Genomic DNA, 18,885 nt, shown 5'->3' on the forward strand with positions numbered 1-18,885 from the left:
ACCCACCTCTGCTCCCTCCCCTCAACAAAGAAAATATGATACTATATGGATAAAATAAATCTGATTTATAAAGGAGAAGGCAAAATGTGCATTATATTTTTCCTACTTAACCATGTTCACACACGTCATTACAAAATGTCAAGTATTTCACAACGATCTATCTCTGGGTTGGTTTGTACAAGAACTACACAAGGATTAAATACAAGCGAACAATAGCAGCTCCTCTGCAAGCTGCTTGTATTGATTTTAGTTCATCTTGTCTCCATAATAAGACATGGGGTTTCCACAATACAATAATATGTGTTTGTCGTCAGGATTGAGAGGCAGTATTTTTAACTCATAGGATTTTGAAATTGCCTTTAGAGAGAAATTTATTGTAGTGTTAGTATGAAATGAGTAGGGTAGATGGCCTTAGCTTTTGATCCAAACCAGACCTTCTGCAGAGGCATTTAAAGGTAGTGGACACTTTTGGTAATAATTGTTAGCATAAAAACTTACTTTCTAACAAGCAATGGAGAGCTGTTGATAGTATAGAACATTGTGAGAAACGGCTCCCTCTGAAGTAACTTAGTTTTCGAGAAAGAACTAATTTTCCACGAACTTGATTTCAAGACCTCAGAATTAGATTTTTAGGGGTCTCACAATCAATCACATTAAAGCACACAACTTTGTGTGACAAAGTTTTTGTTTTTAAATTCATTATTTTCTCGCAAACTCAACGACCAATTTTCACAGGTTTGTTATTTTTATGCATATTGATATACACCAAGTGAGAAGACTAAGTGTACCAAGTAAGGTTTTATGCTTATGATTATTTTGAGTAATTACCAATAGTGTCCACTGCCTTTAACTTTGCAGATGAATAATAAAAATCAAACCAATAATAAGCAACAACAAAAATCCTAATTAAATCATTTGAAATGTTAATTTACATTTTCACCATAGTTGATTCACTATAAGAAAGATCGCTGGTTGCGTTAGTACAGTCATCGTAGAAGATCAAGAAATTGAGTTTATTCAATTTAGTACGAATGCAATAACTGCAAGGAACTGATGTGCACGTCATGTTTTCCATAATTACATGTCTCGTCCTTGCAGTTAATAATAGCGTTGTCTCACCTGCTTTTGTCTTCGCTGCATTTGTGTTTCTGAATGTAGTACTATTAACGCTCTGCTCATTGTGCTTGAGGGCTTGTTAATGTATGATGCTGCAATTTACATCCACATAAAGCCATTGGACACTTTCTGAACGAAACAAAAATTAAAATATCACAGTTTTACAAGTAACTTACAGGGTTTACAGAAGTTAAATGTGAAAGACTCCCCTTGAAGTATGATTCCATACAATGCTTTACTTTTTGAGAAAACATTGAAACAATTATTAATTCTCGATATTGAGATTAACAAATTTATTTTAAACACATGTCATGACACGGCGAAACAAGGTTGGGTTTTCACGATATTTTCTCCCAACTCCGATGATCGATTGAGCCTAAATTTTCACAGGTTTAATTGTTATTTTATATATAAGTTGTGATACACGATGTTGGCCTTTAGACAATACTGTTTACCGAAAGTGTCCAATGGCTTTAAGGACACAAGTGTCATGGCTGGGGATTCAAACCCACTCTGCTGCTCAGAAACACCCGAGTTTGAATTCGGTGCTCTTAACCGCTCGGCCACGACACTCCCACAGTAGATTATGTTCTTGCGATGTTGTGCGATTGCTTTAAAACACGTGTTTGCCTTTTTTTTTTTCAACAACAGAGTTTTACCAATAATAATAAATCTTAAATCTTAGCAGCCTTTCTGAACAGTTAGGCCTATTGTGAAAATTAAAACAAAATCAATAAAATCGTTTTTCTTCAAAATTTTGGGTGGATTGTTCAAAAACTCAGTTATTTATTTTGACAGAATACCGGTTAACACATAAACTTTTATTTTATAAAAAAGAAGTTAAACAATAACGCAGCTGGTGAAGATTATGAAATTCATTCCTGATTAAACTGCAAAGTTGTATGTTCAAGCCAGGAAAGGCCATTGGAAAGTACTGATGTTGGAGACCTTTGATTTGAAACATCTGGCTCATATAGATTATATTATAAAGCCGTTCACTATCTAAAAATCTAAATTTGGGGTGGGTGGGTCAAACCAATTGATAAAAAAAAAAATCAATTATTTTTGAAACATGGACTATTCTAAATGGCCCCTTAGAGTATAATTTCGGTAAAGAAAATAAGCAAAATATGTATCCAGAAAAATTGTTGGCCCAAGCACTGTTGAGATTGGAATGATTATTAGCTCCCTTGCACCAAACCTACATGATGTACATGATGTATGTATGTCTAAAAAATTGCAAGTGTAGCATAGGCTATTAAAGTGTCCTTCTGGCCACCTGAGCCCCATTTCATTTCTCTTAGAAAGCCAGCTTACCGTAAGCAAAGAATCAGCACTTTTGGAAGCAGGGAATTCCTTGCTTATGACAAGTGTATTTCAAGAGAGAGCAGAGAATTGTTTACGCACCCAAACCGAGGACTTTAACAGAAGGGATCCGGGAAAAAGTCGCACCGAGGACGTCCTGGATCCGATTTCATAGTATATATCAAACCAATGGGGCATCTAAAAAAAAAAAAATTGTCCAAAGAATAGGAGAACAAAGAGAAGTCCTCATTTGATACCATAAACACAGCTATGGGTAGACACCATAAACACAATTGTGTGCTTGTGGGAGTGTGTACTCTACGTTTCTCTATTGCTTACACAGCTAGTGCAGAAGTTCAGCGCTTGCACAGTAAGCGAAGAATGGTGATTGCAAGCGTAGAACTCGGTGGTAAGCAGAGCCATGAAATTAGACCCTCGTCTTGTCTAATCTGTGGCCCTCCAGTGGAGAGCAATAATAACTTCAAGGAGTTGTCAGAAGACACCCCAATGATTCTTCAAAAGCTTAGATTTTTCTCAAATTGCATAACTTCCAAATTAGTGAACTAGTTTATGGAAAAAAAACTACAGAGGCTGCACTCAAAAAAACCATAGGGCCTATCTACCTATTGACCCCCTGCACGCGCGCCACACGCAGTGACTGATGCTACGCTCACCATGTTGGTTTAAAGTGCGCTCTTCACTGAATAACACACGTTGACATTGACCACCAAAATGGCGCATCCAAGATTATTCTGATGATGACGCCAGGTGAATTGGGTCAATTGAATATAAATTTTGTTCTAACTGAACTTTTTGTTTCCCCAAACCAGGGCGAGGACGACATTGTGTTTGAGACGTTTCATCACAGTAATGGACGAACTTACACGTGTATCAAACAGTCTGGCAAACGACACTACCTGGACAACTGGAATACGCAGGTAACAAACCATGTAACACCACAGTCGAGGCACACAGACTAATTTTTTACATTTAAGGCACTGAATAATTAGTTATTACTCACAATATTTTTTTATTTTTAGCATACAAACTTACTTGGTAACAAGCAATGAAAACTATGTTTTGAAACTTTGCATGGTGGAAATATGGTATTGAAAGGTTTGCGGTAATGTATAATGATTATCTCTATATGAGTTTAGGTGGTTCTGAAAAGAACCGTTGGTTTAGACTCAATTCAATCAGTATGCTCTGATCGTCTTCTGGAGAAAGCACATGTTGATAGTATAAAATGGACAGCCGTTGATAGTATAAAACATTGTGAGAAACGGTGACCAGTTGAGTGTTATTATGCATGTTGGGATACAGCAAGTAAGCTTAATACTGGTCTTTGACAATAACCAAAGGTGTCCAGTGGTTTTAAGGCATTCCAAACAAAACATCTTGTGAGGCAAAAAAAGGACGAATCCAGCCATCATACAGAGCTGCCAGCTCTCCTTGATTCTGCAGAAAGTCCCCTAAAAATCCCAATCATTTCAGATTCTCCTGAGCAAATTTGAAAAAAAAAACTCCCTTAAAAAGGAAACTTTCCCGTATTATTTATTAAATGTAATTCTAAATAACTTAAGGGTTTACCAAAAGGTGGTCGTAGCACCATTTCAATGTATCTCCTAAAATCATGGACACAAGTGTTTAAAGGAACACGTTGTCTTTAATCGGACGAGTTGGTCTTTAAAAAGCGTTTGTAACCGTTTTTTATAAAATGCATATGGTTGGAAAGATATTTTAAAAGTAGAATACAATGATCCACACAAGTTTGCCTCGAAATTGCGTGGTTTTCCTTTTACTGTGTGAACTAACACGGTCAGCCATTTATGGGAGTCAATAATTTGACTCCCATAAATGGCCGACCGTGTTAGTCGACGAGGTAAAAGGAAAACCGTGCAATTTTGAGGCATGTTTGTGTGGATCATTGTATTCTACTTTTACAACATCTTTCTACCCATATGCATTTTATAAAAAAACACCGATTACAAACGTTTTTCAAAGACCAACTAGATCGATCCAAGGCAACGTGTTCCTTTAAGACCGGCACTCGAACCCACATTCTGCTGATCAGAAACACCAGAGCATGAGTCCGGTGTTCTTATCTGCTTGGCAACGACACGCCAGAGAACCTAATATTTAATGTATGGCCGAACCTTCATTATCTCTAATAACTTGCAGACTGCTAAGTTCTAGACGTACAGTAGGTCATAAAATAACTATCCTTAAATAGAAAGTAAATTTGTGTGTGTTTCCTAGCAACTACATACGTAGGTTATTAAAGGAGTGTTCAATGTCCCGTTGCTACTATGCCAATCGGACATTAATTATTTATGAAAATATAGCCCGTCTGCGTCCCATATCCAACTCGGCCTTCGGCCTCGTTGGATATGGGACGCAGATGCACTATATTTTTTCGTATTCCACTCCTGCTTGTGTGATAACTTATAATGTCCCTATCTGATATGGAGAAAATAAAGACAACGAAAAAAATATACAAAATATAAGAGGTACATGTAGCTTACTGGTGATGAGTATCAAAAAAAATGCATGAATTAGATGACAATTCCTAAGCTTATCAATGGAATCAATATTTTTTCAAATGCTCCTGGAGATTGTTCCATAAGGTTGAGGCAGTGTGATGAGCAAAGCTGCAATCGACAATATGACTTGGTAAAAACTGGCGGAATAACTGGCCGGAGTTGCATGACGTCACCACGAGAGCGCGAGTATGATCGTTCAATTAGCTCTTGTCAGGGGCTCACACGAATGAGCATTGCGGGGTCGAGACGGGGAAGCTAATTGAATGCACCCATTGACAAATCGTTTTTTTTCTTTTCCAGGAATGGCAAGCGTTTCCAGAACGATGGATTGGCCAGGGTCATTTCTCAGTGGACGGAGATCCAATACAAGACAACAATGCTGGCTCTAATAGTAACCCAGCTTCCTCGACATCACAAACCCATGATGCCGGAGACATCGATATCTCACCAGGGCTCGGGAGCGGGAACAATGACGACCGGGCTGGATCAATCAAACACCCAACTCGGGGAAGTCTCCTCACTTATATATTTGAGGTATATTTCATCAAATTTTTTACGATTGTTGTGTTTTTGTAAGATTCAGAACCTTGTTTTTTTTTTTTTGCAAAGTTAAACTAAAATCTTGATTTTTTTCTGATCAAATTTCAACAATGCTACAAGGAGGAAAACTTCATTACTTATTGACCAAATAATAACCTAAACTAAAATTAAACGAGGATAATAGGTAAACTTGTCAAAGTGATTTTGATCAAGTATCTTGAAAGAAAACAACAACAACAATGCTTAAAATATAGAATAGATGTTAAATTTGCATCGGGGATAAAAAATGTGCATTTTTGTTTATACCCATACACACTGATGTGTGTTAGCTATGTTACATTCTAAGTAATTACCTAGTACCCGACCCGAGCTCAGCTGTGATGAAAAATCACAGTCATATTACTCGGGTGGCATTCAAACCCAGCCCAGGTCAAAATTCCAGTTGAACCTAGTTAACTGGGGTCAACTGGTTCAACTGGATAGTGACCAAAGTCGTCCATTTTCCATATTAACCAACTGGTTTGGACTAGGTTTAACTGTGTTCAACTAGGTTTAAATTATAAACCAGTTGGTGTCTGTCCATTTTCCATATTAAACCAACTGGTTTTAACTGTGTTTAACTAGTTTATCAACTGGTTTTCAACTAGTTCCAGTTAAACCCAGTTTAACTAGGTTCAACTAGAATTTCGACCTGGGAGGACCCTTGCTACTAGAGCATAGTCTTACCAACTAGACTACCAAGATTGCCCGGTAGCTAGAGGCAGCTCGAATCCTATGTTTTTGGCAGCAGGTACCGCAACGTTATAATAGATGTTAAATTTGCATCGGGAATAAAGAGTATTCATTTTGGTTTTAATATACATAATATCTGTTTACAAAGCAATATAATATCTCTTTACAAAGCAATACATGGCCTCGCTCCCACATACATCAATAGTCTCATCTCACAAAAGTTGCCTTCTTCATCCGTGAGCCTTTGATCAACATCCAACATTCATCTTCAACTTTCCAATGGCCCACGCACGAATAATCGCTATGGTGATAGAGCATTCTTAGTAGCTGCACCAACTTGCTGGAACAGCTCCCTATACACATCCGTGACTCATCTTCAATCAGCTTATTCAGAACTCACATTTAAAAACACATCTTTTCAGACAATGCTAAAGCGCTTTGAAATGCTTGTGGAAAGCGCTATCCGATGATTTATTATTATTATTATTATTATTATTTTTATAATTAATGTAGGAAAAGCGTAATATTCACTGTTACTTTGACGATTCGTCAGGAGCGTGGGTGAAGATGCCAGTTTCTTGGGAGCAGCATTCGGACTTCATTAAACCTCTTGTTAGACAGATCCAGGTAATTGTTTTAGTTATAGACGGCCATACAGGCTAAAATGTACCTTATCATGATCCTGGAATGGATTGGATTGGTGGTCGGGGCAGCGTTAACTGGTCACGGGGGTAGGAAGGCTGGGTGTTTCTTCCAGCCTGTTGTCTTGATGTCCTATGTGACTGGTTGGCGTTGTTTTGGCTGGTGCTTTTTTTTTTTAGTGTGCGGGTCTTTTGTTGCTTTGCATTTCTACTTCTCTTATTTTGTAATTTATATAGTTTTGATTTTGATTGTGTATATTGTATTTGGCTAGTTTCTATGTTTTTTAACGTGGACAATAAATCAAATCCTATCTTATCTAATCCTGTTCCAACTCCCGTGGGTCTAAGGGAACTCTACATTTTTTGACAGGGTAAATGCTGGAGATTATGATTCTGAAAGTTCTCCACAAAAAAGCATTTATGTTAAAAACTTACCTTGTAAGAAGTACAACAGCTTTGAATAGTATATTGCATTTTGAGACACGTTTTACTTTGAAGTACTGCGGGTATGGAAAAAGATATCACAAGTACACCAGACAACTTTGAGTAATTAGCAAAGAAACATTGCAATGTTGGGAGTGGGGTGTCGTGGTCGAGCGGGTAAGAGCACCGAACTCTAGCTCTGGTGCTTCCGTTCAGCAGAGTGTGGATTCGAATCTCGGTCTTGACAGTGTCCCTGAGCAAGATACTTAACTATTTGCTTCTCTCCACCCAGGGGTAAATGGGTACCTGTGAGGGCAGAGACGGTTCTTGTGATTGATTTAGCCGAGTAGCGCATATTAATGTTGCACAAGGCTGTATACTCCCCACCAGGGAGCTGAGATGGTTTAAGGAGTGAACTTAGGCCCAGTGACCAGAGTTAATGATGTGAAGCGGTTTGGGACGCCCTCCGGGTGTGAAAAGCGCGATATAAAAACGGGTTATTATTATTATCTCCGATTCCGAAAACCTCAATGTGAATCGATAATTGGTTTGGAAGATACAATCTGGATGTCAGCCTGTAAAACTCAAAGTTTGTGACACTAATACATGTATATGTATACAAAAAAAGGCTGTAAATAAATCTTCAAACCTATTTATCTCAAAATGGTCTGTTTTGAGATACACCACTTTAACAAAACAGTCCTCCCTCGTGTACAAATGTTTCCTGTGTTATTGTAGCTGTGACCTCATATTCTCTGTTGAACACCCAGCGGGGTGGATATGTGCGCATTACAAGTCTTATTATTGTTATTATTATTATTAGGAAGCGTTGCCCATGTGGAAAGACAAGTATGACATGATCGCGGCTCTACGTCAGAGCAACTACGACACGGAGGATGCCATCTCCACCTACTTTGCAATCGGCGATACCGGGGCCATGGACAGCCCCGATAGACTGACTGGAGTCAACACGAAACTCGTCAAAGAAAAAGATGAGAAGATCTCCATCTTGCAAGACAAGTTGGCCAAATTAGTAAGTTGAAAAATGCTTGTTCCTTCATAAACATATAGACCTATATAGGATTTGAGGCATTGCTTGGTGAGGTATCAATGTATATTTGGTTTGCGGTAACACCATGTGTGTATCTACTTGCCAGGTAGAGTTTGTTCTGACAATGACTAGAGCAAGCTAGTCGAAGCGTTGAGACCAATTCAGAACTGACTCCGCGGCAGTACAGTTAATTAAGATCCTATAGCTAAAGTAGTAGTCCAGTCTATTTTCTATACCATCCACCCTGGTAATAGTTAAAAAGCAGGACAGTTCTTTTCAGACTTGAGAAGTCTCCTGAACCTCCGATTATCTACTCCGAGGCAGTAGAATAAAGCAAGACAGTTCTCTAAGAACAAACTCTACCTGGCAAGTAGATACACACATGATGTTACCGCAAACCAAATATTCATAATAGACCTGTTGTACATGATGTTATACCAGTGGGGCGACCTCACCTAGAGGTAAAAAAAGCAACCGTTCATTTGCCAATTCTGTGCGTTTTGATTGTTTTGTCATCGTTTTACCTCCAAGATGGCGGCTGGATGACGTCGATGCTTAAGGTTTTATTGACAGAATGTTTTATATAATTTAATATTAATAATAGTACTAAAAGTCTTCAGGGCTCATTTGGGGGAAAAATCCACAAGACAGCAGGACTTAATAATGAGGTTTGCGATAACACCATGTGTGAATTTACTTGCTGGGTGTTAGTAATAATAATAATTTTAATAATATAGAAGTCTTATATAGTGCAAGTATCTACCAAACAAGGTACTCAAGGCACTGAGTATATACAAACTTTCAGAAAGATAGGTTATTGCAGTGATGAATTCTGAGACCCATTTATGTAGCACCTTATAAGGGTTTACAAGGTGCTATGGCGCATTCAGCAGCCACAGCCAGGAACACCGGCAAACCCCTTTCCGTTTTCGATAAAGTGCACTGGGTTCTTTTACATGCGTTACACAACACATGAGACCAACGGCTCTACGTGCCATCCGAAGGACGAAGCAATGGTTAAGTGTCTTGCTTAAGAACACAAGTGTCACGACTGAGGATTCACACCCACACTCTGCTGATCAGAAAAACCAGAGTTTGAATTTGTTGCTCTAAACCGCTCGGCCATGACACTTCCACAGTAGATTATGTTCTTGTGGGAACTTGTCTTGCTTTATATTCTAATACAGCGAAGTTGATTTTTGGAATTTGGAAGAGTTCTCTTAACTAATACCTGGGCGGAAGGTAGGAAATCACTTTAGTGGATCAGGGAACTTCTCGTTTTTAACCTTGTTACTGCAGAGTGAGTTCTTAATTGTTAAACTTAAATCTTTAGTTAATAAACTCAAATTTGCAGCAGTGCCCAGCTATTGATAAACATTTAAATCAAATTCATTTTGTCTCTGTCTCTTTCTGTCCACAGCAAAAGTCTCACAAAGATATCAGTTATCAGAAAAAGCGTCTGCAGACTGACTTTGACAAGATGATGACTGAGGTAATCTATCCATATGGCATTGAGTAGCAATCCCAATAACTGGAAGTTAAACAGTTGATTTGTAATCTTACTGTCCTGCAACACATTTACACGCCCCTGGCAGAATGCATGGAATGTATTTGAGAAATTAAGGAATTACACAGCATTCATAGAGGTGCACTGAATCTGGTGTTAAATCATTCAAAGAAATAGTACATATAAGAGAAGCAACTAAATAATCATATAAAAACGTAAATGGTTTCATGGCTTTTCTTGGCACCCCTGAAACAAAGATATTGAGAAAATAAGGAGACCGCCAAAATAGGGCTAGATAGCTCAGTTGATAGAGCGCAGGCGCGTTAACCCGGAGGTTGTGGTTCGAGTCCCACTCTCATCTTGCAGGAAATACTGAATGTTACAGCACCAGGAGCGTCACTGAGTGACGGACGTGTGCGCAACATAAGCCGCCACAATTATTATTATTATTATTATTATTATTATTATTATTATTATTATTATTATTATTAGTCAATTTTTCTTTGTTCAACCCTGAATCAAATAAATTAAGGCACAAATAATGAGAAGAAAAAGAAGTCGGTAATAAGCACTCAACCATTTAAGAAGAATGTTTTTTAAAGTATGAGCCAGGATGGAATGGATTTGAGAATCTTACTTTAGACTTATTTTCAGGCGCCACAAATATAACAAATCCACTTTTGGTTGATGTTGCATAGGTCGAGCAGCTTCGCAAACAGGCTGTCAGCCTGGAGGTGGAGGCTAAGACGGCCAACCTTAGACTTTCCGCAATGCAGCAAGAGAGACCAAGAACAGGCAGACCAGTTACAGCTAGACGCAAGGCGCCCACACCGGTAAGTTTTACTAAAAGTAGTTTCTTTTCACCAAGTATACCCTTGCATGGTCAGGTATCAATATATATTTGGTTTGCCGTAACACCATGTGTGTATTTACTTGCCAGGTAGATTATGTTCTTTTGAGAACTTGTCTTGCTTTATATTCTACTACCGCCTAGTAGATTTTCAGACTTCTCAGTAACTGATTGGTTCTCCTAAAAGGAGATGGTTGGTGGGCCCAGGGCTTTTGTGTGCGTTGCCAATTGTCTTCCTGAACGCTAGAGAAAAGGAGACGGGTCTTTGTAGTTTATTTTACCATCTTTTTTGTGTAGTGCTACTGACCGCTTTTTACAACGTTATAACATCCAGAGCACAAAGCCCACAACATTTCTTGTATCATCACTTCAAAGCCTTGGGTGTCAAGTACAAATCAGTCTATAAACTTATTGGAAAGAATATCTCACACACAACTACTAGCACCATGATCAAGAAATGACACAGAAAAGTGTTATGTGACTGACCATGGAAATGCCCTTCGGTCTGTTTCTTTTTCTTTTGCAGGACATTGAAACGGCCGAACCGGACACAGATCCCGACTCCACGTTTGACGAGTCCCCTAAGCACCTTGCTGGACCCCCAGTACCACCAGTGGTAGAGCCACAGGGTCCGACCATTGACACTGACCTCTTGCTTAGAGTGGACAAAGCGGCTAAGGAGTTGGACAAGTCTAAATTGACACTCAAGAAGGCAGTGACTCAAGGATTTGATGGTAAGTGTCATGGCCTGGGATTACTTGCAGGCCACCCAGGTCAAAATTCCAGTTGAACCTAGTTAAGTGGGGTCAACTGGTTCAACTGAATAGTGACCAAACTCGTCCATTTTCCATATTAACCAACTGGTTTGGACTAGGTTTAACTGTGTTCAACTAGATTGAAATTATAAACCAGTTGGTTACTGTCCATTTTCCATATTAAATCAACTGGTTTTAAATATGTTTAACTAGTTTATCAACTGGTTTTCAACTAGTTCCAGTTTAACCCAGTTTAACTAGGTTCAACTGGAATTTTGACCTGGGCACAGAGGACTTCGTTGCCCCTGGTATAGGCCTTGGTGCCCCTTTGAAAATTCCTCGTAGACTTTTGCGAAATGAAAATGGCCTTGCCCATTTCAAAGATTAACTTCCGGGCCTGACGGGGACCAGCTACAAAGGCCAAAATCGAGCAGCAACCATTTGTCAACATTAGTCAATGTTCGACGGCTACCTATGCATGTATGTGCATAGCACCCAACAAAATCGCTCAATGGTCCACAATAGTCAACTATATACACCCTCCTACTGCAATGTCACAGCCTAAGTTTTTGCTAACCTTAGGATAAACTTTGGAAAGCCAAAAACGCAAATCAAAAACGGGGAGCTATAGTTTTTAGAAATGTTACACAAATATAAAAAAATAAGTTGAACTTGTTTGAAACAAGTAAACAAACCATAGAAGATAAACATTCAAGTTGGTAAAAAATTGTTGTTGTTTTGCTAACATTCGGCCGGCCATGCCAACCAGGGCACTTTGTTTATCAACAATGAAAAGGTTTATAGTCCCTTCGATTGAATTTGCGCAAAGCGTCTTGACTGTTGATAGTATGAAGCATTGTGAGAAACAGCTCCCTTTGAAGTAGCATAGATTTTGAGAAAGACGTAATTTCTCACTAAAATAATAAAAGACTTCTTGAAGTCTTTTATTTTTATCTGAAAGCACACAAATTCGACCAACAGTGTGTTTTTTCTTTCATCATTTTCTCGCAATTTCGATGACCAATTAGGCTCAAATTTTCACAGGCTTGTTATTTTATGCTTACGTTGGGATACACCAGGTGAGAAGACTGGTCTTTGACAAATACCAAAGGTGTCCAGCGTCTTTAAAACAAAGAATCTAATTGTATGACTTTTGCTGTTTTAGAAATGAAGGAACTGGTTAAAGCTGCCCTCTCTGGTTTGTCCAAGATGAAGAATCTAGACTCAAGTACGTCTCACGAACTCGACAGTCTCAAAGTACTCTACAAGAAAGAATGCCTCCAAAGGAAACTGCTTTATAATCAGGTAAAGGCTTTACAAAGCTATGATGAGCAAAATTTCAACGATTTGTTGTGATCCACTATTACAATTTTAGTTTCTATAATTGCACAAACGAAAAAATAGATCTAATACATCCAGGAACCAAACCTAATTGTAAAGCTGCAAAGAACAAAAGTTTGCTTAGCATAGAAATATTATTGCTGAACAGAAATCGTTACCAGCAAATACCATGAAACTAATATCGACTGAGACTGGAGAAGTGATGAACATTTGCTTAGAAGATTAAATGACATTTTGATCCAAGATAGCAATTTGTTTTAGTTGTTTTTATTTAATCCAAGGAGATTCTTATTTATTAATTGCAAAAATAAAATAAAAAGTACAGATTATTTACAACCATTAAGACACAGTGCAGAGAAAGCGTCCCATTTACTGAAGAATTTTGTGGTGTACTGTGTGAGCCGTACATAAATTTATCCGCAATGAAGTGTTTACTAAAATGATTCTTTAAGGAGATTATAATTTTTATTGGATGTTTTTTTTGTTGGATTGACTTTCAAAAAAATGTTGGGTTGTTGATTTTTTTTTAGCTCCAGGAACTGCGTGGGAATATCAGAGTGTTCTGCAGGGTGCGTTACGACTCGCGCACCGAATGCTGCCTGGAATTCCCCGACGATACAGAAATCTGTGGTGTGAACCCTGCTGGCAAGAAGATGCAGTACAGCTTTGATAAAGTGTTCACTCCGTCATCGACTCAAACGGAGGTAGAACCCACCACAATATTTGCTAGAAAAAAAATCTTCATTTATTCGGATAATTTCCTTGTGTTATTTGCGCTATGATCTTGGCATTACGTTATGTTAGGTACGTTACGGTATGTGACATATTGTTACAAAATTTTGTACTGATATTCCAATCAATGGAAGTCGGTAAACTCCCAAAAGTGGATACTTTATAAACGCCAAGCTGGCAACAGAAAATGTATTTCATACTAACATCGATTTATTGTCAATTGCACAAATGTATAAAATGTGATTCAGTAACTTGACGACAACACTTATAATATTCTTTGTGAAATCATTGGGTAGAATGGTGGGATTCGAACCCACAATCTTGTGATTGCAAGTCATGCAGTCTAACCACTGGACTACGGTGATCGTGACCATGACCATTTGATGACCATTGATCATTCTTGACTCTGTTAAAGACCCTGGACACTATTGGTAATTGTCAAAGACCAGTCTTCTTACTTGGTGTGTCTCAACATATGCATGAAATAACAAACCTGTGAAAATTTGAACTTGATTGGTCATCGGAGTTGCGAGATAACTATGAAAGAAAAAACACCCTTGTCACACGAAGTTGTGTGCTTTCAGATGCTTGATTTCGAGACCTCAAATTCTAAATCTGAGGTCCTGAAATCAAATTCATGGAAGATTACTTCTTTCTGGGAAACTACGTTACTTCAGAGGGAGCCATTTCTCACAATGTTTTATACTATCAACCTCTCCCCATTACTCGTTCCCAAGTAAGGTTTTGTGCTAATAATTATTTAGTGTCCACTGCCTTTAACTTTGGTTCCCAGTACTTTCATCTCGCGTGTGATTTAAACCAAGACCTGTGAATTCTAGAGCAGTGTCTTACCAACTAGACCACTGAGATTGCCCGGTAGCTACAGGCAGTACAAATCCTATATTTTAGCAGCGGGTGCCGCAATAATTCAGTCACTTAACCATTATTGCTGTATCCTTCCGATGGGACGTAATGGTCCTGTGTGTTGTGTGTAATGCACGTAAATGAACCTAGTGTACTTATCGTAAAATAAAGGGGCTTGCCCCGGTGCTCCTGGCCTGATCAGCAGCATGTTGCGCCACAGCACCTTGTAAACCATTACATGGTGCTATAAATGGGAATTGGTCTCATACTTCAATACATAGCTCCACAGACCTTGTAGGACAAACTACTGAGCGCTTTGATACGGCGCTAGGGGTGTGATAAACGCTATAAGAACCGGTTGATATTAACACACCCCAATGTGAAGGGTAAACCAAAGTGAACTTTCTTTATCCCCGACGCAAATTTTAACTCTCTTGACTCGTTCCAATAGGTTTTCAACCAGGCCCTCCCTATCATCACGTCCTGCGTTGACGGCTACAACGTCTGCATCATGGCATACGGGCAGACTGGTTCCGGTAAAACCTTCACCATGATGGGTACCAAGGATGACCCCGGGGTCAATGTCCGGTCGATCAGAGAACTTCTTAAGATCTGTGGTGAGAGAGACCAGGTTTCTTACTCATTGAAGGTAAGGAAAGAAGTACGGCTCGATTTTTGGGGGGAAAATCGACAAGACCACAGGGCTTGTATATCTCTCACTCTCTCTCTCTCTAGTCGACCGAGGTCTGAATCATGTTGAGATTTGCCCATCCCTGTCTATCCCTCATTAAGTTGGGAAGATCAGAAATACAACCCAAACCATAACTCTTCCACAATAAATGTTGGTTACTTGTACTACCAATCATAATGCACAGAGCCTACCACTTTATGTCCCAAAGGACAAGGGCCCAATTTCATTAAGCCTTTAAGCACAAACATTTGCTTCGCATAAAATTTCTTCCTTGATAAAAACAGGATTACCAACTAAATTGCCACATGATTTTCAGGATAAGCAAACAACCTACTTCCTACCCGTATCAAGCAATGTGTAGCAAATGGAAATTTGGTTGGTAATCCTGTTTTTATCGAGGAAAAAATTTCATGCTACGCAAATTTTTTGTCCTTACAGGCTTTGTGAAATTAGGCCAAGGCAATTATGGTAAAAGCATCTTGCTCAAGGCCACAAGTGCCACCATTGGGACTAGAACCCACACTAGATCGATCAGAATTACCAGAGATTCGTCTGGCGCCCCCAAACACTCGGCCATGACATGCCATGATCCAACGTACCATTACAAAAAACAAGAGTACTGTTGTGATGATGTTATTGATTGAGCAATAAATCAGTCGGGCGTGACCGGTGGCTGGGCAGCACCCCGTGGCCTGGCCATCGGCAGTCCGTTGTCCACCAGTCATCCTGTGTAGTAGTCTATATTCTAGCTCTCCAGTATAACAACAGGCCCAACGGGACTCGGCCTGAGATTTAGGTAAGATCCAATACTACCGACCTTAATACAACAGTACTGATTGTTTACTTTTTTTCCTGAAAGAGATTGACGATGTCAAGTTATGGATGTTTTTTAGTGCCGATTTTAGACCAGATGTGATTCCAAGCTCTCATAAGATAATAATATTAATAAAGACTTCAAATGTGCACCCTGCTAGGTGTTCTAGGCGCAGTAAAACCCCCCAAAACAAAAGAAAAGAAAAAGAGACATAACAAAATCAGTTTATGAAAACCTGTGACATAAGATAAGTTTTGAGAAGAGATTTGAATGTTGTGGTACAAAGACAAGATCTACTAATAAGTGGTAGAGAGTTTCAGATATGTTGCGCAACTGAAGAAAAAGACCTGTCACCCAATGAGTGTCGAGACTTGGCTTCAATGAGGAGAAGCATAGAACTTGATCAAAGATTCCTTGACGGAGTGTAAACTTGAAGTAGTTCTGAGATGTAGTGGTTTGAGGACAATGAGCATCAGTTTGAAGATGTTTCGATGAGAGATAGGGAGCCAGTGAAGTTGTTTCAGAATTGGGGTGAGGAAATGCTCAGTGAAGAAGGCAGAAAATAATGAAATTAACTGTGATAACATTAATTGAACAAAATGTGTTTTAACCCGGTTTTTAAATTGATCAGTAGTTCCATCAGCCTGTTTGACATTAATTGTGTGGTAAACTGTTCCAAAGATGCACAGCAGCGTTCTGGAAGGAGCGAGAACCATATAGGAAGTATTATTAGTGATACCTGGGGCTGACAGAAGAAGTTTGTTCTTTGAACAAAGATTTCTAGCGGGTTGATTATGCTGAATTAGATCCTGAAGATAAGCACGGGCTGAATAGATATGATTCCAACTCTAGGTAAACTCTTTTTATTCTCAAACTTGAGTAATATGCCTGTGATATTTGTTCACGGGACTCGGGGAAGTACTGAGTATACAGTGCTAACACACATCGGTGTGTGGGTAAAAACCAAAATTAATATTCTTTATCCCCGATGCAAATTTAACATCTATTATATTCCTAAACTCATTCCTCGACTGTGAATAAAACATTTTCTTATGCGCCTACCTACCGTCGAATTACACCTGAAAGAAAAAACATGTTAACAATACAGACCTGTATTTGGGGAGCACCGATCTTGAGGCAAAGCCCTGAGTGGACCACTCCCTGTCCACTGTGGCCCATGCATGCCTGAGTACACCACAATCACCAATATCTTGCCTTTTGTATTCTTTTGTATGCCTTTTGAACTCCAGCAGAATCCTGATGAGAAAATACATTTCATTCTCATTTCAGGTGTCAATGCTAGAGGTGTACAATGAAGCTTTGCTGGATCTACTGTGCCAAGAAAGCGACAAGAAGAAATTGGACATCAAGATGCAAGGCAAGAGACTCTTTGTGCAAGGACTGACGGAAGTCGAGGTGAAGGAGGAGCGTGACATCACTACTGTCATGGAAACCGGAGATTCTAACCGAACAACGGCTGCCACTAAGATGAACTCCACCAGGTATGTGTAATCCCTACGAAGACTTCATTGAATATTTCTGAATCCAGTGCTTATCATACTTAGCAAAGTATGAAGAGTGTCCACTCACAATTGAGCCACATCTGCAGATGACGATCAGTCAGGAGACAAATCTTAAGAGGGTGTCATGGCGGAGTGGTTAAGAGCATCAAATTCAAGGTCTGGTGGTTAAGTAATCAGAGTCTGGGTTCGATTCCCTGTCACGACACTTGTGTCCTTGAGCAAGGTGCTTTTCTAGGACTGCTTCTCTTCACCCAGGAGTATAAATGGGTACCTGCAAAGGTAGAGGTTTATATTGTTTATGAAAGGGCCTTTGGAGCGCTAGGGTTGCCTAAGTTATAAATACCCGGTACTCCCCAGGGAGCTGAGAAAAAATGAAGGAGTGTTATTGGCCCATAAACTTACTACTAGAAGCATTACTTTAATAAAATGGAGTCGATGGTTTTTCAAAAGCATAAATCGCATTTTATTTCTCTTTGTATTGTATTTAATCTTCAGTTCTCGTTCCCATCTGCTGCTGATTCTGAACGTTGAGGGCGTCAACAAGGTGTCCAATGCAACGAGTTACGGTTCCTTGATGCTGGTGGATCTGGCAGGGTCTGAACGAATCGCCAAGACGGGTGCCACAGGACAAACCTTGGTGGAGGCAGCTGCCATTAATAAGTCACTCACCTCGCTCGGCCAGGTTCGTCAATAAATCTACCAAATCACGTTTTTGTTTTTTCTTAATTCACACACACAAGCACAAACGCCAACACTGGCCCGATACTTCACGGAGGCAACAAAAACCGATTGCCTCCCTGCCTATTGCCGTGGTTGGGCAGGTACATACACTGAGAGAAAAAAAACGGCACAGTTTGAGCCAAAATGCCGGCTCCTCTGTTCACAAATGGCTCAATTTTGACCGAACCAGTCTTGGCTCAATATGAGCCAATCATGGCTCATTTTGAGCTAATCTTTTGACCCATTTGTGAACAGAGGAGCCAGCATTTTTGGTTCAAACTGAGTAATTTTTCTCCCAATGTAATAATTTGCTTGATTAAAAAAGAAAAATGTTTATGCAAGTTGCCAGACACACAAGGCCGGAAGGCCACTTCAAGGTGTGGGCTACAATTATTTTATTACAGGGGCCGTTGCCACCTGCTCCTAGGGCTGAAACAGAGTTACCCTTTTCACAGTCCATATGGATGTAGGCTTGGGTATCATCAATCCAAAGCCTGGCTGGTAGAGCACTACCTCCCCAATTTTACGTAGCAAGTTTCACGCCGGGACTCGAACCCACACCATGTTGATCAAACACCAGAGATTGAATCCAGTGCTTTTAACCGCTCGGCCATGTGAGCCACAATCTTCCAATCCAATGACAAGGTTCTACTTTGATTGACCTGCAGTGGATCCACTGAACCCCTATAAATAACCCCACTCTTCTCTTACCTCTTCAGTCTCCTGACGATGACTAG

General features: G+C 39.5%; 1 protein-coding gene across 1 annotated transcript in view; it reads left to right on the forward strand.

Annotated features, from left to right (window-relative positions):
* Window positions 1-18,885, forward strand: part of LOC139954602 (uncharacterized) — a 29,709-nt gene that overhangs the window by 5,813 nt on the left and 5,011 nt on the right. Inside the window, exons 3-14 of the mRNA XM_071954490.1 lie at window positions 3,252-3,359; window positions 5,265-5,498; window positions 6,750-6,863; window positions 8,124-8,333; window positions 9,772-9,843; window positions 10,557-10,691; window positions 11,235-11,442; window positions 12,629-12,768; window positions 13,335-13,508; window positions 14,852-15,049; window positions 17,196-17,407; window positions 17,924-18,110. Of these exons, the coding sequence (XP_071810591.1) occupies window positions 3,252-3,359; window positions 5,265-5,498; window positions 6,750-6,863; window positions 8,124-8,333; window positions 9,772-9,843; window positions 10,557-10,691; window positions 11,235-11,442; window positions 12,629-12,768; window positions 13,335-13,508; window positions 14,852-15,049; window positions 17,196-17,407; window positions 17,924-18,110 (1,992 nt within the window). The remainder of the gene's footprint in view (window positions 1-3,251; window positions 3,360-5,264; window positions 5,499-6,749; window positions 6,864-8,123; window positions 8,334-9,771; window positions 9,844-10,556; window positions 10,692-11,234; window positions 11,443-12,628; window positions 12,769-13,334; window positions 13,509-14,851; window positions 15,050-17,195; window positions 17,408-17,923; window positions 18,111-18,885) is intronic.

Source organism: Asterias amurensis, chromosome 2 (genome assembly GCF_032118995.1).
Source record: "Asterias amurensis chromosome 2, ASM3211899v1".
Lineage (NCBI taxonomy): Eukaryota > Metazoa > Echinodermata > Asteroidea > Forcipulatida > Asteriidae > Asterias > Asterias amurensis.